At 39.9% G+C, this 25,525-nt stretch overlaps 1 protein-coding gene across 2 annotated transcripts in view; it reads right to left on the bottom strand.

Moving 5' to 3' along the window:
* Pdk3 (pyruvate dehydrogenase kinase 3) overlaps positions 1-25,525 on the bottom strand; it is a 63,783-nt gene that overhangs the window by 22,641 nt on the left and 15,617 nt on the right. For both annotated transcript variants that reach the window (XM_041647620.1, XM_041647619.1), the window contains 4 exons: positions 18,971-19,112; positions 12,705-12,776; positions 6,418-6,602; positions 4,885-4,974 (listed from right to left, as the gene is read on the bottom strand). In XM_041647620.1, coding sequence (XP_041503554.1) covers positions 4,885-4,974; positions 6,418-6,602; positions 12,705-12,776; positions 18,971-19,112 — 489 coding nt within the window. The remainder of the gene's footprint in view (positions 1-4,884; positions 4,975-6,417; positions 6,603-12,704; positions 12,777-18,970; positions 19,113-25,525) is intronic.

Below are 25,525 nucleotides of genomic sequence, written 5' to 3'. Positions count from 1 at the left end.
GTCCTGTATCATTCCATTTGAGCCTATCAGTCAGAGTTGGGAGTGGTAGAATACACCTGAAGTACTTAGAAAATGAAGGGAATCCCTAGTTCAATATTATCCCTGGCTATACCAAGTTTGAGTCCAGTGTGGGCCACATGAGGACCTGTCTTGACAAACCTAAACAAAGAACAAACGAGAACACCTCCCCTCCCCTGCCCCGCTGCATATGCACTTGCTCACTGAGCCACACCTGAGTTGGGTACCTATTTTCCAAGTATCTGAGGACAAGACTGATAGGTTATCCATACCTTCACCTTCTGCACTTTTTTGACCTTAGCCACCTAAGGTGATTGTTTAACAAAGATCATTCAGACCCATGTGCTCCCTTAGAAAGAAATTTCCAGAACCAATATGCCACTTTTTAGAAACCCTTTAAGTTGCAAAGAAATATAATGCAATATATATTATTAGCCTCCCTACCCAAAATCCATCCCAAGTGGAATCCATTAGTTTTCCGACCTCATAAAACACAGCCAACTGGAGAAGTGCACACAAAACATCTACCATAAAAACGAAGAATCTCCAGGCTAGGCAGAGCCAGACTATTAAAATTTATAGTCACAGGTAAAAACAAAATGAAATGAAGTGATACAGTCTACCTCTTAGACATTCAAGATGACCATGAATCAAAAAGAGTACTGAAGAGTATCATGATGTAGCAAGGCCTGCAGTGCTTGGCATTGTCTTAAGTGGGCATCAGTCAAGTTAACCAGGAATACCAAAAAAGAAAAAAAAAGGCAAGTAGAGAGGCCGTAACTTGGCAATTCCAATTGCAAGCCACCCAGAACACAAGCTGGTGTTTTTGTTTGCCAACTCCAGTATCCATAGCTCTGACTGTAAACTGTTTCATGACTTAGGACCTACACAGTTATTTTAATAAATCTATTTCTGGAGCTAGAGTGGGTCTGGTACTTGCAACCTGAGGAGACAAAATTGAAAGCATAAGATATTATTTCTGAGCTGAAATAATACCATGCACTCAGGAGGCCATTTGTATGCTATCATGCTAAGCAATAATAACATAAAAATGGCATGGAGAAGTTAGCATGGCTGAGGAAGTCAACTTTTGTAACAAAGCAAAGATTTAAGTTTGTATCTTTGAAACACTCTCATCAGAATTTTCCATTTGATTGTCTGCCTCCTTTTACAAAGAAAGGAGTGAAAGGGTCACCATGGAAGGCTCCTCCCAAGGATAATAGGACTCACTTTACAGCACTAATTCTAGCAATCACTCCGGAGTCTATAATTCACAGATGTATAAAAGGAAAAACTAATGTGCAGAATAAGCCACAAGGAGGTGTGCTCAAGAGCGTTCAGTTACTGCTATACTGGATATACCCTATTTGTACACCTTTATACAACTATCTAGTCAAAAATAAAAACAGCACTTTTACCCTCTACGTAAGTTTTCTGTAGTCTGTCTCTAAAAGCCTAAGTAGGTAATCAGTTTTAGTTCATTAGAACTTGTGAAGGCTGTAAAACACATGTGCACACACCAGCACAGGAATGCACATTACATACATATATGGTCATCTGGAGTAGACATTTAATTATGCTTAAACCATGGAAGCTCTTCACAGCTAAGGAAACAAAAAAAAGTTCCAGAGGTACAGAACTATATTAGCAGTGCTCTGGGGGAATCATGCAAAAGGACAAGTTCAAGGCCTGTCTGGGCTACAGAGCTGAGTTCAGAGAAAGCATGGCAACTTAATAAAATCCTGTCTCAAAATAAAAAAAAATGAAAAGGGGTTCAAAATACACTTCAGTTGCGCAGTATTTCCTCAGGACGTGAGAGACCCTAGGTTCGAACACCAGTGTTAAAAAGGAAAGCTACTTGTAAAGCTCCTGGACGTGAGAGAAGGGCACCACAAAGTGGATCATGAGGGTGTGGCTTTGCAGCAGCACATATCTGAAAGCACCCTCCAATTCTTCTGAACTTAAGGAAAGAGGCTACCGAGAGATGGAAACTACAGAAAGATTCACAGAGGAACAGAGTGATCAGTTCTCCCTCCTTACCTCATCAGGATCCTGGCAGGATGTGTGCGTGTGCGTGTGCGTGTGCGTGTGTGTGTGTGTGTGTGTGTGTTGGGAGAAGTCAAATGGAGTATGGGGAGTGAGTCATTGCTTCACTGCTTAGAGCTTCACCAAGAATCTAGGTTCTAGTTGTGTTCCCCCAAAATCACACAATAAAATATAGTAAACTGTATTTGCAATACACTAAGCAGAAGATTAAAAATGGCAAAAGAGTAAAGATAAATCTGTGAGTGGGCTATGGCTGGTGATGTAGGCCTATAATCCTAGCTACTGAGGCCACGACAGAAGGATCACAAGTTCAAAGCCTACATGGGCCACAGAGCGAGTTCAAGGCCAGCCTGATAGACGTGGCAAAAGCCTGTCTCAAAATAAAGAGAAGGCTAGGAATCAAGCCCAATGGTAAAGTGCTTGCCCACCATGTCTAAAGCCCAAAGCTCAGTCCCAGCACAGCAACAATAAGCTGTGAGTATTGGGAGCATGAGGAGAAAGGAAGAGACTGGAACTGTGAGTAAAATGAACAAAGAAACTGATGCTTTATGCTTTGTGCTTAAGTGCCTTAAAGGTCATGAGTTGAACAGCCTCCAGCTTGTGGTGTTACTGCAAGATGACAGGACCTTGGGGGATGGGGTATAAGGGTGGGGAAGTCAGATCACTGATCTTGAAGGAGATTCTGGGATTCTGGCTCCTTTCTCTTTTTGTTTCCCAGATACCGTCATCAAATGAGTAGCTCTGCTCTGGCACACACCGCCACAATAGTCTACATTGTGACAGGCCCGCAATGATGGGCCAGTGACAGCGCACTGTACCAACATAATATTTTCTCATAAGTTGATTTCCTCGGGTATCCTGTCACAACAATAGAGAGCTGACTGACACTTTCTGGCTTATTTCAAATATGTGTTGGACTATTCTAAATAATCTGCACTTAGCTTTTGGCATAAAATTCGCCACAAAAAATGCAAAAGTTTCTGGCATACCTTGAAATTTTTATGCACAGGTTAGAGATCAACATAACATCATCAGTAGTTAATACAAACTAAATAACAGAATACTGCTGGCAGTAACTGTCATAAAACTTAAGTTCTTTCAACCTTAAGAGCCAAGTCACTGGGGAATTCCTCCTTGAATTCAAAGGATGTGCTGTAGCATTTCCCAACCTCTTTGTACTATAAAAGCTGTTAACTTTTATCAAATTCCACAGATTCTTAGCTATAACCTCCCCTAAAAATTAGTCAGACTTGATTTTGTAAAGAAACTGTGAGCTAATAAAAATGAGTGTTTACCCAACTTTACCACGAAGAATTTCAAACACGTGCCAAAGTGTAAACCACAGTATTTTAAAACCCATGTAATCACAAAAGCCTCAACTATTCTGCACAGAGGCCTAGTCTTTTTTCATTCCCCATTATCTCTCTAATTTTGAAGCAAATCCGTTATTTCAAACCATGTACAGACATTTACTATCTCCTGAAGCTTTAGCTCTAAAGCTATGACTAAAAACATCCCCACTATATCAGTATCACACTTAAAAACTAGACTTTGGGACTAGTTAATTCCAGTGTGTGCTATTTATTTATTTGTAGTTTCTTAAAAATTGTTATTCTATGTGTATGAGTGTTTTGCAAGTATGTATGCCTGTGTACCTGGTGCCCCCCGTGGTCAGAAGAGGATGCTGAAGCTGGAGTTATGGACAGCTGTAACATACACAGCTCTAAGATGCTATGTGAGTGCCGGGAATAGCATCTGGGACCTCTTTAAGCAACTTAAGTCAGTGCTCTTAACAGTTGAGCTATCTTTCCAGAGCACATTTTTTAGTAATAAAATTTATTTAACAATTTTAAGTGCCTAAAATTTATCAAACCACAGAATATTTATAGAGCATCTATCTCTATGGGCACTCTAAGGTTCTATATAACTTATTGAACAAGTACAGAAGCATCCCTCGACCTTACATCAAGTACAGTTCAAGAGAATAGGCAGAAGTGTCATGTGCTGGCTGGAGCTAGTCACTTTAGAACTGAAATAATGTGAGCAAATGTCTTCTGACCCAAGAGTGACCTAGGCGGCCCCAGGAAAACGCACTGTACAGGTCGTCCTCAGCAGTGGCTTCTCAAGAGCAGCCAGAGCCCTTGATGGAAACCAGGAAGAGTCAGAGTCATAAACTATCAGCCGAGTGTTTCCAGTGAGATGCGAAGCAGAAGAGGAAATGCAATCTGGGGAAGGAGATGGGTTGGGAACATGAATCTGCCCAAAGGAAAAACTGGAACCTGGTGGGTTTCAGCCATTCCGGATAAAGCATTTATTTTAAATGAATAATGGGGAACCTGTTGCTCAAACTCAAAGTCCTCAGTTAATCGGGATTTATGAGTACCTGGCCTGTTCTACCCTGGGACTATTGGCATAGTGTCCATCCAGCTAAGCCCACTTGCTGTATAGCTTTTAACACCATGAGTATACAACAGAAAGACATGTAGATTTGGAAAATGTGAACTTAGTTCCATTTTATAACAAGGAAATAGTTAAAAATGATAGCAAGTCAAAATTTAGAACTTCCTGGAATGTTTAGTGTTTAAGAAAGAACTACAACTCTAACCCTGAGCAATAAAGTAGAAACTGGTATTTGAGCATTGGAAATTATTTGTCCTTTTCTGATCTAGAAATATTTCATATTTGGACTAAGTGATTTAGACCTAACATGGCCTGATGAATCACAGACTACACAGCAACATAACCCTACAGCTGAGCTGCCTCAAATAAACCACAGTGCTATTTCTGCCATGGCCAGTGACACTGGGTTGGTATCCTTACCTTTCACCACATCAGCGACATTACAGGTGGGATCAATACTCCCTATGTGTTTAGGATGAGCAGGATTAGTGTCACCGCCAAACAGAAGTGCTAAATGAACACAAAAGAGAAGAAAGGGGATTGAAGCACAGCAAGCTGGGGTGCTCAGGCACAGAAAGAAATTCCAATTCTCTAAAAGGATCTTTAATTTTAAGAATCATTTTAGCATCCACAATGACTTAGAGCAATGTAAAACAGCTGATGGGTGAGCAAATACATCAGCCAAAAAGGGGGGGAAGAAGTGCTTCAAGTCCATCAGTTGCAGTCAGTAGACCGACCCTAAAGCAGCAGCGCATGTCCGGTGTCTAGTCCTTTCTCCCTCAGCTGGCGGAAGCTAGATCAAGACATTTCCATGCTCGGCAGCTAATCTCCCTGCTCAAGCCTACTGCAGTCATTTATCCAAATCATTAAATATTCACAACATGCAGTTTGGGCCATTTGTGAAGAACCTTCACTGGCAACACTGCAAATGCCTCCATCCTGGAGGTTCTTTTTCAATTCTGTGTACACAAAAAACATTGTTAGAAAAATACTTTATTTTACTCTACACAATAGTTGCAAACTTTTATTCCTAAATAAAAACCTAAAGAACCTGAAAACAAAAAAAGGAACTCAAGCCAAATTTTTATAGGTATACTTTATATTAAATTATTCAACACTTGGAAAATAGCCACTGACTCAGTACATTAGCTGACTAGTATTTAGGTTCCTTTTTTCTATAAACTGTCATATAGTTTGTTTTTAAAAACGCATAAATACATACTTAAGAGTTCCATTAAATTTGTCTAAATAAATCAAATGAGTTTTAAAAACCAAAAAAAAAAATGAGTAAAGCAAACAAAACATGCTTTGTCCATGCTCTGATTCAGCAAGGATGACTCCAAATACGTGGATGCTTTTTCCTTAGAATTAAAAAAAAATGAACCAAGGTGACAACACTAGAAATCAATCAAGAAGTTCTTTGTGTTAAGAAGAATTTTAGTCTATTAGCATGGGGAACAGACTAAAGCTCTCAACGTGGCATCACGGACTGATGATCACGCTTCCTTGGATTTTTCCTACCACTGCGGAAAAAAGGAATTGTTTATATGCCCAACATGCCATTCAACAGTCACAGTTTTGATGGTTTTAAAATTAAAAAAGAAAATGCATGTATGGCTTAAGAAAAAATACTACCAGGTACATCAAATTATGGAGAAATGAACATGGCTGTCATTAAAACCAGTCCTTTGCCTCCACAGCAAAGCAGCAGCAGAGCCCGAGAGAGAGGCAGTGCTCCTGCCTCTAATGTAAGTATCACAGATGTTAATTAAGAACACTGATTAACAGATGTTTACAATAGGAAGGATTCACTTATGAAAAACTGAACTAGAAATGAGATTTCTACAGTCAAAAGTCTAAATCAGTAGATTAAAAGTGAAGCAAAACCAAGGCTTTTCAGAAAAATCAATTTGGTTACCTTTTTAAAGCTGGACCCAACATAACCCAACTTACTGTGTTGGTTAATAAGCATGCGGAAAGAAATTCGGTTGGTATAAAAACGATCCAGGAAATATTGGATGTTACTGCTAATAAATGGATCAAAACCGAACTTTTCCTTGTACTCAATCACGCCTTGGGCCATGGTAGGAACAACATCGTTGTGTCTGTTTCTGATGTTAATCAAAACATGGAGAAAGCTGTGTGGGAAGGAAACAAAAAGTGGTAAGTCTGGATTTCCCAGGCCGAACACATTTCCCACCTCTGTCTAGTTACCTTCTGGTATTCCTTATAACTATAAACATTATGTTTACTAGATAGTAAAGGAAGTAGTCAAAATATTAAAACCTAACCCAAGCTTTGGTTTGAAATTTACTACCAAAATTCCTTTAGAGCTACACAAAGTAGTCTAGTCAAGTTTAAAAATAAGTTGAAATAATTTCTTAGGAATGCACTTACATTTTGGAATTCTATAAATATTTTTTGACTAAAGAATTACAGAATATATCAATGTTTCTTCTAAGGACTTAGAAATGGAAATCTTAAAGCAAGAGCTTCTTCTCTGAATAAAGAATGCCAAACATTTTATGAGCAAAAATTTGAAATAATCTCCTTCCAGTAGTAAAACATGTTAAAATGTAGATATAAAACCTCAAGGTTAATAAACTTATTTGTTGGGAGCAGTGGCACATACCCATCGTTCCAGATACTCAGGAGGCGAAAGCAGGAGGGTTTAAAACTAGCCTAGACAATATAGGAAGACACCCATCTCAAAATCAAACACACCAATCATTTTCAAGTATTCTGGCACATTATTGCCAAGATATATAGGGAAGGGGCTGAAGAGATGGCTCGGTAGTCAAGAGCACTGGCTGCTTTTCCAGAGGAACTGGTTTACATATTGTGGTGGCTTGAATAAAAATGGCCCCCAAAGACTCATATTTCAATGCTTAGGGAGTGGCACTATTAGGAGATGTGGCCTTGCTGGAGAAGTGTGTCACTGGGGGCTTTAGGGTTTCAGATGCTCATGTCAGGCCCAGTGTCTCTCTCTTTACCTGCTGCTGCCTGTAGACCCAGATGGAGATCTTTCAGTTCCTTCTCCAGCACCATGTCTGCCTGCATGCCGTCATGCTTCCTCCCGTGATAATATTGGACTAGACCTCTGAAACTCTAAGCAAATGCCAACTAAATGTTTTCCTCTCTAAGAGTTGCTGCGGTAATGGTGAAATTCACAGCAGATACACACTGGCTCACAACCATTTTTAAGTCCAGTCCCGGGGAGTAACACCCTGTTCTGGACTCCACGGGCACCAGACACTCATGCGGTACACATTTTGTAGACAAAACACCCATACAAATAAAATAAAAAATAAAAACTTTAAAAACACGTATAAAAATATGAAATACCACGACTTTAAGGACAGGAAAGTAAGTCAAGCAATGACATCAGGCTCTAAGGCTGAGTGAGTAGCTGTGCCCCAGAATTCAGCATATTAAGAATATAACAATGTGGGGTCTAGAGAGATAGCTCAGCAGTTAAAGAGCATTGATGGCTCTTCCAGAGGATCCAAGTTCGATTCCCAGCACCCACATGGCAGCTCACAACTGTGTGTGGTTCCAGTTCCAGGGGATCTGACACCCTCACACAGATACGCATGCAGAGAAAAGCATCAATGCACAAGGAATAAGAATAAATTTTTAAAAAGAATGTAACAATGTAACTCAGTAAGGAAATGATTAAACTGATTAGGTCAGAGGGCTAATCATATACCAATTTCAAGTCATAAACTTAAGAGTGAGACTGGGGAGATGGCTTAGGAACAATGTGATGAGGACCTGTACCCACATGAAAGCCAGGTGTGGCAGCACATCTCAGTAACCCAACAGCCAGAGGAGCAGAGAAAGCTGGATTCCAGCTAGTCTAGTCAAAACATCAAATTCCTGTTCAGTGAGAGAGCCTGTCTGGAAAAATGAAGTGAGCATGATCAAGGAAGACACTTGATGCCAACCTCTGATCACCACATGAAAATGCACACATACACATGTATATGCATAAACCATACACAAAAATTAATTTTTTAAAGATAAAAATGTTGAGTGAAATCACAAACAATAAAGAAAATCCACTGAATCAAGTGTGCAGCTGAAATGAAGAGGGCTGTTCTAAGCTTATTAGGAACAGGAGAAACACATGACACAAAGAAAAGAGATGACTGAATTTCAGAAGCACGTGGATGAATGAAGAACCACAAGAGTCCTCAGACTTGGTGAAGATGAACATCTTACTGAGAAACTAGGAAAAGGATCTGTATTAGTGGGGAAATCTAGGAAAAAGCAAGCACAAACACCAATCAATTTTCCGGCACAAAAGCAAAGTAAAATAACACAATGTGAAACTGTTCTTTATGAGGATGGCAAATAATAAGCAGTGTAGGTTGCGTGTGGGTGCTAAATGGAACATTTTCTAAGGGCAACTTAACCAAATATAGCTCAGGTCCAAAGACGCTAATTCCACTTCCAGGATCAAGGCTGGAGAAATAGCTGAACAACGTTAATAGTTGTTTTCAAAAACTGCTTTCACACACATGCATGCATACTCATACATAGAGAACAGGAGTGGGGGAGACATGAGAGAAAGAAAACAAAAGCTGTTTGGAGAGATGCTGTTTTGAGCCAGCAAGATGACTCAGGGGATAATTGCACTTGCTGCTTAAGCCCAGTGACCTGAGTTTGGATCCCTAGAACCCATAGAAAAGAAAGGCAAAGGCAAAGACTAACACCCAAGCCTATCCTCTGATCTATATGCATAAGATGACAAACACCTATGCACATGTATCATATACTCATACATACAAACAAATAATTTTTAAAAACTACAAACCAGTCTAAAATTCAATACTAGTGGGGCAAATTACATGACCTATAAGTAGAAGAATTAATAATATATGCTGGGCAGTGGTGGTGCACGCCTTTAATCCCAGCACTCAGGAGGCAGAGACAGGCGGATCTCTGAATTCTGAGACCAGTCTGGTGTGAGTTCCAGGACAGCCAGGGCTGCTACACTGGAAAAAAAAAAAAAAAACCTGTCTCAAAATGCCAAGTGTGTGTGTGTGAGTGTATATATAAGTGACAACTACGTGTTACATCATAACAATGACAGACTCTGTACACAGCAGTGTCCCCAAAAGACTATGTCCCCTGGTAAGGCTGTAGTCATCTTAAGTTTGTACGAGAATACTCCACAGTATTCACACAAATTTCTCATGATGCATTTCTCGAAAGGTATCAGTCATTAAGAGATGCATGATTATATTGTGAAACTATTAATAATGGCCAAGAACTATTACAGATACTTATTTTTATAAAATTTGCCAAGTGGTGGTGGCACATGATTATTTCCCAGCACTTGGGAGACAGAGGCAGGTATAACTCTGTGAATTGGAGGCCAGCCTGGTCTAAAGAGTGAATTCCAGGACAGCCAGGGCTACACAGAGAAATCTTATCTTCAAAAACCAAAACAAATAAACAAACAAAATCAAAAAACCCTACACTCATGCAATATGAATGTTTAGGGTAATAAGGGTATAAGAAAATGTTAGGTGCGGTTGTCCACTAGGAATGGAAACTTGGGATAAGTTTTTTACTTAAGTCTTATTTTTATCTCAATGAAATATTTCTGTAAGAAATATATACAAACAATGACAGCAAAGATGAAAAACTCTAAATTAAACGTTCACAATTAGCCAGGCTTGGTGGCACACATCTTTTTTCTCAGCACTCAGGAAGCATAAAAAAGGCAAATCTCTGAGTGCAAAACCAACCTGATCACTGCAACAGTGAGACCCTGTCTCAAAAACAAAACAAAACAAAAAAGCCCAAGTTCACAATTATTCACAAGAAATTTTACAATGGATAATTTTTCCTTAATTACCTCCTTCCAATGTATTTATAAATTAAGTATCTGTAAAATGAAATAATGCTTTAGAGTGCAGAAACGTCTTTGCTTGCACAGGCTTATTTTAGCGGATTCTCAGAACACCTCCCTACCACATGGGCTTTTCTATATCCCTCATGATTATCAATGTGATATACATAGATGACCCCCAGCTGAACAGGAAGGCTGTCACCAGGACACTAGCTCACCATTCACCTCTTCCTTTACTAACGCATGGGGCTTCTCAAGTCTCAACTTTCCAAACTAGTTGCATAAAGCCTTTAAGTTCTCAAAACTCACTGAGAAAGAACTACTGCCATGAAGATCTAGCACACGCTGGATTCAGTATAATCCATTTCCATAAATTGTCACTGATGGGAATTTTGTTACAGAGACAGGACTCCAGAAAAAACCACAGCAATGAATAATTGTGTACTTCTCCAAATCTGTATCTTCAAATATAGAGCTAGAGGCCAGCTTCACTTTGAGGAGTTCAAAATGTCCCCAACTAATGATTTAAAGAAACAAAGTTCCTGGATTCGATCCATTTAATGTCAATGCCTTAAGTGACAACAGTGACTAGAATCAAGGAAGCAACTGTGGCTCTCACCCAATGCTTGCACTTTTCATATTTCCCAGATCCATAAGAGAAAATACAACTGAACCTGAGCTTCTCCTGGCTGGAAGCAGCCATTAGGCAGTATGGTATAATGCAAAGAACCAGAACACTAACGAAAAGGAACCATGACTCATAGGTGCTCAGCTATGCAGTGTCACAACCTTGAGAGCATTCTTCACGCTTCTGACCTCCATAGGTCCTCGTTTGTCAATTCACGGCTGGATGGGAAAATGCTCCAAGGTTGTTTGTGTAGTATCATACTTCCCTAATTCTTTCATGGAACACTCCGAGTCAAGTGTTTATCTCACAATTATATGGATTATGTCTATACTTACAATTAAAGTTAGTTCTCGGCACAACAGACTACCATGAGCATTCATTTTTTTATACCCAAAACGGAGAAATTAGGGTGGAGAGAATTTTCTTGGGGAAACACCCCCACTCACAGCTATCTATGTTTTGCTGGAGAACAAAAATGGAAAATAGAAATACTTTCCAGTAACATGAAAATTCAGTAGTCTTTCTACATTGTGATAGCAATTTGAGTTTTGTATAAACACCACACACACACACACCTTTTATGCTTCTCTAAAAGAAAATCACTATGGTTTTCTAAGATCAACTGTAATACTCCATTGGAAAATATGTTTTAAGTCGATGGACTAGGTAGATAATTCATGTATATTTATTTCATGTATATATGGAGGCTACTGCATTCTTAAAACTACCACTAGATGGAACATTCACTACAATGCTTATATTAAGCTGATGTCCAGTTCACCCTGACTAAATATATTAAGAATTATATCATGCAGTACTAAATGAAGTTTCATTATTATTTGTGTGCTGTACTAAATTCCTAAATTAAAAAATTCAATAATGTCACTGTCCACAAAAAAAATTAAAACTTTGGTCTGAATTCTAGTTTTTTGTGTTCTCGTGGTATGGGAAGTCCTTCTGTCTATCTGTTGCTTTTATTGGTTAATGAATAAAGACGCTGCTTTTGGCCAGTGGCTTAACAGAACATAGCCAGGCTGGAAGAGAGAGTAGGTGGAGTCAGAGAGAAGCCTTGTAGCCACCAAAGGGAAAGACACGAGCTGCCAGTTGGAACCTTGCTGGTAGGCCACAAGCCTCATGGTAAAAGATAAAATAGTGGAAATGGGTTAATTCTAGATGTAAGAGCTAGCTAGCAACACCGTTAAGTGATTGGCCAAGAGTGATTTAAATAATACGATTTCTGAGTGATTATTTCTAGTCAGGGCGGTTGGGAAACGAACGAACGGCCTCCTACAACATTCTCAGATGTGTGTGTAGTATGTGTGCATGTTACATGAGTACATAATTCTCACGCACATATATATGGAGGCCAGGTTGTCTTCCTTATTCGCTCTCTTCCGTTATTTGTCAAAACAGGGTCTCTCTGAACCTAGAACTCGCTTATTTGGGTAGTTTAGCTAGGCAGCTAAACTTAAGAGCTCACATTTTGTAGCAGTTTGGCTCCCAGCTTCCCCGGGGACTCCCGAGTACTAGGATTACAGGCAGGTTGCCATACCTGCCCAATGTCCATCTGACTACTGCAGATCCAAATTCAGGTCCTCACTTATGCACATTATATTAAGCAGTTTAACAAATGAGCCATCTCCCCAGCCGTGAGTTACAATTCTTGAGACCCAATAGCATGGGTTCCATTTATGAAAATATTCTTTTGCCTAGATATTTTTACTTTCACGTAAATTGTATCATACTTACTTATCTAAAACCCGTGGGTCTTCTGGGCTCTTGTTTTCATATTCTAAAAGTTCAAGGAAGCTCTGCATGTACCTAAAAAAGGAAAAGCACCATTAGCTGCCTGCCTAACATCTTTTCCCTTTTATAAGAGAATCCCAAGTTTTCATTCAGGTTTTACCCATTCCCATACACAGCTCAAGTACTTCAGGCTAACTTGAGTCCCCCAAAGCACGCAGGTAGCTCCATCTTTCTCTTGTCAGGAATTACTCATCAGTCCCATGGTCCTGTGAATTGGGTGCATCCCTGAACACATGGACTGAGTTAGGAATAGGTCCTAAAGCTTCCAGTCAGGCTGAAAGAAGTACACAGAAGGCTTGCTGGAGGTCTCTGAGGAAGAAACTGGCTTCTCTGCTCCTGTACAATGTGCTGTACGAACAGGAAATCTGCAACTGTTGAAGGCAGTATGCCACCTAGAAGGAAGCTCATCTGAAAACAAAGCCAACACTATAAAAACAGATTTAATATCTTCATGGTTTCTAATTCAACTAACAAGAAAAGCTCATCCTCTGACTGGCCCTTGAAGCTGTACAAGCCAGGTTCAGCAGTACTGTCTGCTATTATAAATGCATCCTAACTCCAGTGTACAGTTTGGTTACTCAAAAAGTACATATAGTTTTTAAAATTTATTTATTTTTTATTTTATGAGAATTGGTGTTTTGCCTGCATGGATCTCTGTGTGAGGGTGTCAGATCTTGGAGTTACAGACAGTTATGAGTTGCCATGTGGGTGCTGGGAATTGAATCCAGTCCTTTGGAAGAGCAGTCAGTGTTCTTAACTGCTGAGCCATCTCTCTAGCCCCTCAAAAAAAATTTTTTTAAGACAGGGTCTCACTACGTAGCCTTGGCTGACCTAGAACTTGATATTTAGACAAGATTGACCTTGACCTCATAGAAATAGACCTGCTAACTGCCTTCTGGATTCAGGAATTAAAGGCCTGCACCACCACACCTGGCAAAAAGAACATGAAATTTTAGTAAATGCCTCAGAATAAAGAAGGCTCCTTCTCTGAGTAAAATTAACTTCATCAATATGTATTAGAGAAATGCATGTTAGGCCCTCAGGAAAAAATTCTGGATTGATCTTGGTATTTCTCAATAAAAGCCAATACAAAAAAAGTGTACAGCATTATAATTCTTGAGCCTTAATAACATGTGCCACATATGAGCAAAGCTAGGCAAGCTCTAGCCCTTTCCAAAGGGAACAATCCTTCAGAGAGGAAAGTTACAAATGCAAAAGGAGCCAAGATTCCAGTAAGAGTCACAGCATGAAAGGAAGTGGGAAGTGTACAGGGTAGCCGAGGGGACAGTGGCAGAGTTGCTGCTCCACATAAAGCCAATGCCAGAAACACACAAATACATGATCCTAAACTGGATTCTTACATCAAGACAGCATTTAAAAAACAGGAGCATTATTAAGATAACTACTAAAATAATTACCAGTGTTACCTATTAGGAAGTATTGCTATATTGATGATAATCTTCTAGATGTGACAATTATATCACGGTTTTCTACGAGTTATGACCAGAGATACATGTTAAAGTATTTGGGGACAAAGGAACATAATGGCAACTTCAATCCAATGTTCCAGGAACAGTAATGAATGTTTGTGTGATGTTAATCTAAAAAAGGGACAATCTGAAAGAATGTCACAAAAACACTGATATTTGGGAAGAGCATTCCAATGAGAAATCACACACTACAGGAGTCATGGGTATGTTCAAATGGCACCTCCTTGGAGACTCCTTCCTTGACTGCACTTCTAAAATCCCTCCTATGTTGACCTGCTTCTTTTCCCACTCTCTTTCCCAGCTTTCCCTTTCTTCTGTAATGGCACACTGTTAAACACGGATGTTATTTCATTCATCTTGCTTCCTCTTTAATACCTAAGGCACAGCAATACATGATAGAAAAAAGAAAAACTGTCCAGACAAGAGGACTTTTAAAGAAAAAATGGTCACATCAGATATTTGGAAACAGTAACTGTTGGTTCTAACGATTAATAAGAAGGATGGAATGTACTGGAGGCTGAACAGTTGCTGCTCAGTTGGCCTTCAGAAGGACTATCTTTATAAGGCTGCAGGGGCCTCTGTACAAGATTGTAGACCCAGACTCTTGTGCTAGTCACTAACAGGCAACCATGCAAAAGAAATCTTCCTTAGTAACTCCCTAGTTCTAGCAACTCCATTTTCATCCTGACAACTTTCACATTTCTTTTATGCATGTGTATCTCATATACACACATACACATGCACAAATGTAATCATATCTCTCTTCCCATTCAAGGTAGGAAAGAGAACATAAACATGAATTATGAAAGAGAAAATATAACCAAATGTTATCAGTGAAGCTGGATAAAGGTATATGGCAATTCTTTCTACTATTCTTGCAATTCTTAAGTAGGAAATTATTTTTCAAAACAGAATATGTAAGAACAAAAAAATGACATGCAGATAGTCTTTTAAGTAGAAATGGGCAATGGGGTACAAAGATTTAACATTTACAAAGTACAAAGTGAAAGTCCTATTTCACTTTGCCAGTATGTGTGTGTGTATGCATGTATGTATGTATGTGTATGTATCCTTTTGATATATATTATACAATATCATATATATTTGATATATATACATATATTTTATATATACATATTTGATATATATATATATATATATCAAAAGGAAATTTGGTATTTACTCCTGGCTCCTGATACAGTTTCTAAACCTTCAAATTTACAGAATGACAGGTGTATCTTTTGTTACTCATAAGAAGCATCTATTGCTCACATTTGAGTTATTCTAGCGATTTTGCTTAGGGTGGGGACTTTAGACAGTGTCAACACAATCAGAACAATGCTACAAGTGACTGGGGAGCTGTAACTTTTGTTCTAATCCCCAGACTCTGTGGAGGTACAAGGTGTGAAAATGAAACTCTCTCTATATATAAACTCCTGAATTAGGAGATTCTGAGATCTTTGTGTTGAACACCTGGAGGCGCCAACAGAGCACACTCAAAGAGGGCATGGATGCTATATAGCTACAGCAACATTTTGTCTGATATATTTCTACCACTGTTGCTATTTCTGAATTATATCTTTAAAAATCTACCTTTAAATATAAACATAGTGACTTCCTGAGTTCTGTAATCCACTTGAGCAAATTATGAACTTCAGAAAAGGGGCATGGAAACTCAATGTCCAGCCAATTAGTCTAACGCATAGTTAGGGCATCTGAGGTATAGTATCAGTCTCGGGGAACATAGCCCTTAAAGTATGGGCTCTGTGCTGACTTCACTTACCTAGTATTGGGATTGAACAGAGTTGCTGCTGTTTGGGAAATTGGTTAATGTTGGAAAACAACTCAGAGACAGTAATTCACTTGGAAGTTCCTGAAGTAACTGCTACATAAGCAATGGAAATTGTAGTAGTATGGGGCGGCAGGGCTGCGTCCCCCACACCCGGCCGCCCACATGGCTAGCTTATGCTCCGAAATAACAACACACAAACTGTATTCTTTTAAACACTGCTTGGCCCATTCTCTTCTAGGCTAATTCTCACATATTAATTTAGCCCATCTCTAATCATCTGTGTATGGCACCCCCAAGGTGCGCTTACCAGGAAGATTCTAGCCTATGTCCATCCTGGGTCGGAGCTTCATCCCGGGAGCAGGGCATGGCGTCTCTCTCAGGCGTCTGTTCCCGAGAGGAGAGCTGTGAGTCTCTGACCTCACTTCCTCTTCCTCCCAGCGTTCTGTCCTGTTTTCTTCTCCCACCTATCCTCTAACCAATAAAATGGGCCAGGGCAGTGCCTTTATTAGCCAATGACCTTCCTCCATCAGCTGTGTCCCCCACACCCGGCCACCCACATGGCTAGCTTATGCCCCAAAATAATTACACAGACACTGTATTCTTTTAAGCACTGCTTGGCCCTTTAGCTCTAGCACTTACAGGCTAATTCTCACATCCCGATCAACCCATCTCTAATAATCTGTGAGAACCGGTCTTACCGGGAAGATTCTAGCCTAGTCCATCCTGGGTCGGAGCTTCATGCCGGGAGCGGGGCATGGCGTCTCTGCTGAGGCGTCTGCTCCCGAGAGAGCAGAGCTGTGGAGTCTCTCCTCTAACCAATAAAATGGGCCAGGGCAGTGCCTTTATTAGCCAATGACCTTCCTCCATCAGGAAATAATCTAATTGCTATCACTTACTGGATTTACTGGATCAAAGGACTTAACCTTGCCTACCTAGAATCCTCAACATTGTCCCTGACAATGACTTATACTTTCTACAGCAATATTTCCAATGATGGTCTTGAAGCAATAAAGAACTCTCACACAAATAACTATTTGTTGCTTCTTCCTTCTAAAACAAGCCATGAGTCCAAAGCACAATGTAACTATGGTATCAAATGCATATTCATCATTTCTCTGATCTTTCCCACAACCTAAGGACTATGCACCTCATAGGAGTTTCTGCTTTTCTGGAAAGGAGGCTAGATAGTGAACCTGTAAGATCATCTAAAATTGTGGGTAGTGGAGGAAGTTCCTAGTGAACATGTAAGTATCAGATGAAGTCCTGAGTGAATGCATGGTGTTGACATGAGCACGGCCATGTCGAGGACACCAATGCCTCGGACCCATGGGAATGGCAGAGCCATCCCCTGGTCCATGTATGGATGTTGACAGTGTGTACAGAAAATGTCCACTGAAATTTCTTCCTCCCAGATATTTACACCTCAAGACTGCTCCCCTACAGAGATCCCCTACCTAGAACAGCTAAACTTGAGCTAAACTCCTTATTTGGCTCTATACAAGAAATCCACCTCTTCAATTCAGGGATGATGTTGATGCAACTCCATGAGAATGTGTGACTCGACTCTGGCTTTTCTGTATGTATCTATCATTTTCTTCATTCCTCATCACCTGAGTTAGGTCGATCCCTAGGCCATGCATGGTCAGAGCATAAAATAGTGCTTCTCAGAAGAACTTCACATTCTTGGGAATGTTGTTGAATGTACATTCTCTATCAGAAGCCAGACCACAAACTCTCTGAATTCAAGCTACTTTTCCATGATGTTCTCCTGCTCCTCTGTACCACTCAGTTCCACCCACCCATCAAGGAACAGCACAAGACCAAAGCCAGCATTTTCTGCCCCTTTTATTCTTACAACACTGTTCCTGATTAGCAACGTGTATGCCACCTAGTCCCTACTGTCCTCCTCCTTTCTCCAGACACTCCCATAATGCTTCTAGCAGAGTAGAGCAAACATGCAAACCTGTCTAAAAACATACCACCTTTTCTTACAGCCTCCCACTCAGTGATCTCACCTAGGGAGGAAAGTCATCACAAACTCCATTCCCTCTGTGAGGGAATGCATGCTTTACAATCAGCGGTACAACTGACTTAACTTGGTTTTAAAAGTTTTTGTATGTGCAGATGCAGCAAGGCATGGAACTGCTACTGCAATGATTTGACTGTTCAATCACTTCCTTCACGTGTGTAATCCCAATACTCGGGAGGGAAGAGGATCAAAAATGCAAGGTCACCTAAGCAACAAACTGAATTCAAGGCCAGTCAGGGATACCTGAGACACTGCCTCACTTTTTAAAATGAAAATAGGTCCACTGATGCCTGGCCACTGCACTGCCATTCCTTTATATTATTCTCTAATTATTTTTTTGGTTTTTAAAACAGGATTTCTCTATGTAACCACACTGACTGTCCTGGAACTCGCTTTGTAGAGCAGGCTGGTCTCGAACTCACAGAGATCCACCTGCCCCTGCCTCCCGAGTGCTGGGATTAAAGGTGTGCGTCACCACCACCTGGCTATTCTTTATTTTTTTTTCAATGAAGCAACCATGTGTATAACAAGAGAAAAAAATGAAGTTAAGAAATTATCTTTTTTTTCAAAGATACTTCCATTATACAGTTTTAAGATGAAACATTTTTATGTTTTTTTTTTTTTTTTTTTAAACAGAGCTTCTCTGTGTAACAGCTCTGGCTTTCCTGGAATTTGTTTTGTAGACCAGGCTGGCCTCTGCCTCCCAAGTATGAGATTGTAGGTGTGCGCCACCACAGCTCAGACAGTTTTTAAATGAATAGTTAGAAGAAAAGCATTTAAATGCAAGGAAAGCCCAGCTATCCTGAATGACTCAGTCCCAGAAAGACATTTTCTGTGGAAAATGGTGCCAATGCCAAACTGTTCCAAGCATTGTAGGGTGATCAGAACATTTACTTACCAACTCTGAACTAATCCCACTGAAGGGCGGTTCAACAAGTTATCCGGCAAAAGGTTAACCTCTCTCATTGTGTTAGCCAGTCGAACAGGAAGCTCCTTACGCAGAAACATATATGAAGTTTTTTCACATGCATTATCTCTACCTATTAAGAGATGAAAACAATTCCATAAAATTAACATCCAGAGACATAAGATGTTCTCATGTTAGCAGAATTATTACTGGTCAGGAAAAGAAAATTAAGTAACATAACAATGTCAGGCTAAAATTTTCTTCTCTGAAATAGCAAGTTTAAGGAAACCACTTAATTAGAAGAGAAAAAGAACATTTATTCCAAGAGGCAACTTGGAAAGCGATCTTTTCTTAACACAAATATGTACCTAGTGTTACCAGTCATAATATAAAAGTGACCTGGGATATAATTTGAGTTTGTTTTCAAATAAACACTGTGGGGCAATTGCCAAGTATAGAAACAGTACAACATGTAAATCCACTCCTGCTCATAGTGGTTTGCTGGGCGGCAACATGCTCCATTCATTCTGTAAAGGTTCCTAATGTGTGCCAACCGTTTGGGAAAATTTTTCTTCCAATGTTTCTTTAGGAAACACTCCTCTGCCACCCTGGAAGCAGACACTCTGTGATTCCAAGTAAAGGGCTCTAAGCCACAGGACTATTATGTCCCAAAGAAATAGTTTACAATGTACTCCCAGGGCAATGATCCACTATGACAAGTTCAAGAAGGCAAAACACATCATACGGAAGGTCAGTGAGCCAAGGCAGGCATGGCAGTTGAGTAACATGTGACTCCTCCCATGTAGAATAGCAGAAATTGAGAGTAGAACGAGGGCTCCTAGAGGTTGGAGATAGTAGGGATGGAGTGGGATTCCATCAATAGCTACTAAGCTCAAGTTAGAAGAAATAAGTTCTGGTTTAACGCCGCACAATATGGCTAACAATTATGCACCACATATTTAAAAAAACTAGAAGGATTTTGAAAGCTGGTCAGGAGAAAAGACCAGATGTTTAAGGAGACAAATACGTCTAAGCTGATGTTAACAATATGCACACTGAACATTATATGCTATTCCATTAATATGATCAATATGCACAGATTATTATATATCAGATAAAAATTAAAAAATAACAGGAAAGACATGGTCAGGGAATCTTCAGAAGCTGGTTGTGCATTCACATAAACAGGGTAGGGTGAAAGAAAAGGCGTCTGGCCACCTAAAAGAGGAAACCTGTCTTTTCCCTACTGCTTGTGGCCAGAGAAGTCCCCTAAAGCTGTTACAAACTTCTGGCTGGGGGATAGGTGTGAAATAAAGGATATGAGTTTGGGGGAACACAAATACCCTCTGGCCCCAAGTCAGCCATCTTGTGGTTGTGAAACATTTGCTAAGCTTTACCATGCTGCTGAACTTCAGCTGTCCGAATCTGTAAAGCAGGGCTCAGACTTTGTAAAGGCAACATATAATAACACATAACCCTGGTCCTCCGCTCTGTATACTTACGAGTCTATCCCATCTCCCTGGCACTGCTGGGCCTCCTCGATGCTCCGCACTCTGTGGAAGCTGTTTTGGAATGAACCAGGCTAATCCCCTATATAAAAAGGCAGCACCCGAGGGGCTCCACACACAATATTTTCTTTTTTTGTGGTTTTTTGAAACAGGGCTTCTCTGTGTAACAGTGCTGGCTGTCGTGGAATATGCTCTGTAGACCACACTGGCCTCGAACTAAGAGGCCCATCTGCCTCTGCCTCCCAAGTGCTGAAATTAAAGGTGTGAATCACCACTGCCCGGCCACACAGTATTCTCTAATCCTTTCCCTCACTTTCTAGTTTCTCCCTTTTCTTTCTACAAAATAAAGCTGGAAACAAACGTACCCAACTCTTGAGAGTCATCTGTGGATCTTTCCTTCCTCACCAATCTGAATCCCATTTCCATATTTAAACAGGTTAGAATGAAGATTGGTCTTAAATCATTATTTCCTTCCTTCTAAAGTGCCAATATTGAAGGTCCTTGGTAGGTAAATCTTTAATGGGCAATTCTTTCACTTTCCCCTTAGCACTCTGATGCATATGTTAGTCCTAAATACCACCCCCAAATAAGAGGGGAAGGGGTAAAATACTCCAGAAATGAGCATCCAAACAACTATTTTCTAGAGGTGAATCTGGTAGTTTTGCTTCAAATATATATTATTCCTATTGATCCATATAATTTTAATTTTAAATGCACTAAAATGCTGATATTGCCATAGTTAATCTCATTGGAGCTATTATCTAAGTTAAAATATAAATCTGGATCTTTACAGCCCAAAAGAAATTAACTCTAGATTCTGGTGAAAAATACATTGAGAAAAGCACTTGTTAAAGTATACAGAAAATGTCACTGTGGGCTGACAAAGACCAGCTTTCAATCAAGCTTCTTCTGAAACCTATCCCTCAACAGCCCAGACTCTACACTTTATGCTGACCTGCTTAGAACAGTTGAAGTAAGAACCTTGCTATGCCATTTTAGCAAAAATCCTCTGACCTTGATATCTGGCCTTCCTTGGTAATGACTAGATTCCTTACCCCCATTTTAGGTATCTAAATATTCCAGACAGTTCTAAACATGAGTCTAGTTGACCTAGTAAGAATCTCCCCAAACACTGATCCCTGTAGTGAAATTTCATTTGGATTTTAACAAATAAAGCTTGCCTGAAGCTCAGAGAATAAAACAGCTGTTCTGATCAGCCTTACAGACCAGGCAGTCAGTAGGGACACACACCTTTAATCCCAGTAGCCATGTTAGTTTGCCAAAGAAACCGGACGGTAGTGGTGCATGCCTTTAATCCCAGCACTAGAGAATATAAAACAGGAGGAGGCAGGTCTCACACAGTCTCATTCCTGGGGGCAAGATCGCCATTTCTGAGCGAGGTAGAGTGTTGGCTGGCTGTTTTGCTTTTCTCACTTTCAGGTTGAACCCCAATTTCTGTCTCTGGGTTTTTATTAATTGTGCTACAGATCACTCTTAGTGATTTTCTGCCCACTGACCCTTTGCCCACACATACTTCCATACATTGTTCCTGAGCTAGAACTCTCCACTTGTCCATGGTGCCGAGAGCTGAGCCCAATCTTCCCCCTCTACTATAAAACCACTACAAAGAAGACTCTTGAATAACATCAGGGCAGTGAGTATGGCAGCAGGCGGGCAGGCAGATGTGCTCTGGGGCAATAGCTGAGAGCTCACATCTTGATCCATAAACCCACAGCAGAATGAGAGAGCCACTGGAATAGCATGGGCTTTTCAAACTTCAAAGCCTGCCCCCAGTGACACACCACCTCCAACAAGAGCCCTTCTTATTCAAACCACCACACCATCTTTAGCGAAGATTACTAAGAATTTCTTAGCAGGGAAAAAAAAGTTCTGGAATGGAGAAGAAGCAAAAGACCCCCGATAAACTGGAACTGGGATTATGAGTATGAACTAAAAACTTCAAAAACCTAAGGGTTTGGGCAGGGGTAGCTAATAAAAGTTTACAAGCATAAACTTCCCAGTCTATAGCTGGTTAGAAGCAAGAGATCAGAAGTACGGGGTTAGGATGAAGAAATGGCTATAATAATCAAGAGCTAACCAATAGGTCCATGCCTCTCCTCTGAAACCCATGGGACTAGATGGTTCCAGAATCAAAAGTTCTCCCCATTTTTCAAAAGAGCATATGCTATACTTAAGCAATAGACATCAAATACTATACAGATACAGTACAGCTACAGTGAAATACATGAACATTTACATTAAGTAAAATAAAGTCTATTGTTTCAAGTCAGCCCAAACCATATTCTGTCAAATAAGCTGGGTGCCAAAACTTAAATCTACTTTCAGAAGTTTTGAACCTCATGATTCAGATAAAAGTATATGACTCGACAGGACAGCAGTAAGATCTGGTGCTGCAGCCAGATTTCGGTCTGAATCTTTAAGCACTCACAGACTTTTTCACCCTTCTATATCTCATTTTAACCATCCATAAAATCATGGCACCTCCTTCGCAGAGGTTTAGTGGAGACTAGTGTTCAACACTGAGCATAGATATACTCTTAATCTTAGAAGTAGGCTTCATTAAATAGCAAACAGTAATACCTGGTGATGATCAAGCAGAACATTTTAAAGCCATGGCCAGCAAGGTTAAATTGTCTGTTATTTGTACTATCAGTTCTCAGAGCATGACTGTATTCTAGGCTGCTGTGAGCCTCAGGCCATCAGACGACTCCACATCACATTCAAAATCATAAGGATGTGCTCAGTATTCCTACCATTTACGAGTTTAAATTAAAAGTCCTAAATGGTTTACCTGTCAAATCTGTACTATCTAGAAGACTTAGCCTTTAGGCACGATCTAAGAGAATCAGTTTCAGCAAGTGTTTGACTCTGGTGGAACTGGGCTATCAGACTGTTACAAACCCGTAGAGAGACTTGTCTTGACATCCCCCATAGCACTTAGCACAGCACCTTGCCCATTATAGCTTCTCAATGACACTTTGGAAGATGTAATCATGCTCTGAGAGGTTTATATTTTTAATGCAGAATAGCTTAAAAATTCTAAGTTTTCCCTCCTACATTCTAATTTAGCTTCAAGAACAAATTCTTTGTACTTAGCTACCTTAATTATACATCAGCTTAAATAGGAGCATAAGTCTTTTTCGTTAGTTCACTAATTAGTGAACCTAAAAATAAATGTCTGATTTTTACAACTTTTCTGTGGCTTTCCTCATATACGTTAAAGGTATCTTATCCTAGATGTTGAATACTTAGCTTAAATCAAGGGTTCTAGCAACCATTTTTATAATGAATGTATCAAAACCCTTAGTTTTTAAATTGTTTTTTAAATATCTATCTATTTATTTATTTATTTATTTATTTATTTATTTATTTATTTATTTATTTATTATGTATACAATATTCTGTCTGTATGCCTGAAGGCCAGAAGAGGGCGCCAGACCTCTTTACAGATGGTTGTGAGCCACCATGTGGTAGCTGGGAATTGAACTCAGGACCTTTGGAAGAGCAGGCGATGCTCTTAACCACTGAGCCATCTCTCCAGCCCCCAACCCTTAGTTTTCAATAAGTCTTCTCAAAAGTGTTGTTTTTACATATCTTTTCCAGCTATTCTTTCCAATTATTTGACTCATCCCTCCCTCTCCCACTTACTTGACTTCTCTACATTCCTTAATTCTTATTTTCTATTTTATTCTACTTTTATCTATATGCTTCCTCTTGTTTGATATTACCAGTTAAACTTTTTCCTAACATCTATTTAGAAGACAACAAAGAGGAAACAGTGAGGAGGAAAATTCTGACTCCTCAAATACAAGTGAGGCACTAGCTCACATTCACAGGGCTTGTTTTCCTCCCTGGCTTCAGGATCCTGACTCTCTTGTTTCTGTCTGCTTTCAGTGCTGGGGATTTAAATCTAGGCTTCCGCATGCACTCTCCCGCTCAGTTTTTCCCTGTCCCTTTGCTTTTTATACTCTGTTCTTTCACTGAAAGTTGGAGATAACTATTCATGTCCAGAGCCCTACAGTTTGCCTGGTTCTACACAGCTTTATATTTACCAAGACATGTGAAGACTAGGCAGAGAAATTACAATGACTTTCAATTTAATTTGGGGATTCCTCCTCGTGGAGAAATCAAGAGGCAACCAGAAGTATTTGTCTAGTCACCTGAGAGCAAGAGTTCACACACTAGATTTTTCCATAGTAGCTGTTACCTTGAACCCTCTTTTCAATTGATTTATAGGAGACAGAAAAATAACCATTGCCCGGCAGCGGTGGCGCACACCTTTAATCCCAGCACTTGGGAGGCAGAGGCAGGCGGATCTCTGTGAGTTTGAGGCCAGCCTGGTCTACAAGAGCTAGTTCCAGCACATGCTCCAAAGCTACAGAGAACCCTGTCTTGGAAAACCAAAAAGAAAAAAAGAAAAAGAAAGGAAGGAAAGAAAAGAAAAATAATTATTGTGTCTGTTAATGAAGTGGCCTAGTAATGTTTTATAATGAAAGACAGTTAAGGACATCTTCCATGATCTGTCTCGTTGTGAATACAACCCTCTAATAGTTTCCTGTGTGGATTATTGATGGTTATCTTCATCCCCAACTTTCAGCCATAACACTTGGTGTGGCTGATTGGAAACTAGCAGTGGGAGGGAGTAGGTGGAAAAGGAGAACAATGAAAGGAAAAAGCACTAGCGAGGAATGAAATCCAACAAAATGGTCCTGCTCATGTACATGTTGCTTTTTAATAACACTGGCAAGTAATGTTGGCGTTTGGGATGTATATTTTCCATTAATCATGTTAAATTGAATAAATTTTAACAGGACATAATTTAGAGTAGCTCTTTGATTTTTCTCTAGCTGTATTTATAAGACTTTAAATCAAACATAGTAACACATACTTTCAATCTAAGCAATAGGGAGGCAGGGGCATCAAAAGGTGTCTTCTGGCTTTCTGGCCTCCACATCCATGGACACACATGCACAAACACAGAACTATCACATGACCTAGTAACCCCACTTCCGAATAA

This window comes from Microtus oregoni, unplaced genomic scaffold (genome assembly GCF_018167655.1).
Source record: "Microtus oregoni isolate MIOR12 unplaced genomic scaffold, Mior012 000198F_ref0000285, whole genome shotgun sequence".
NCBI lineage: Eukaryota > Metazoa > Chordata > Mammalia > Rodentia > Cricetidae > Microtus > Microtus oregoni.
Note: the sequence above shows the minus strand (reverse complement) of the source record. Positions and strands in the feature narration are given on the sequence as shown.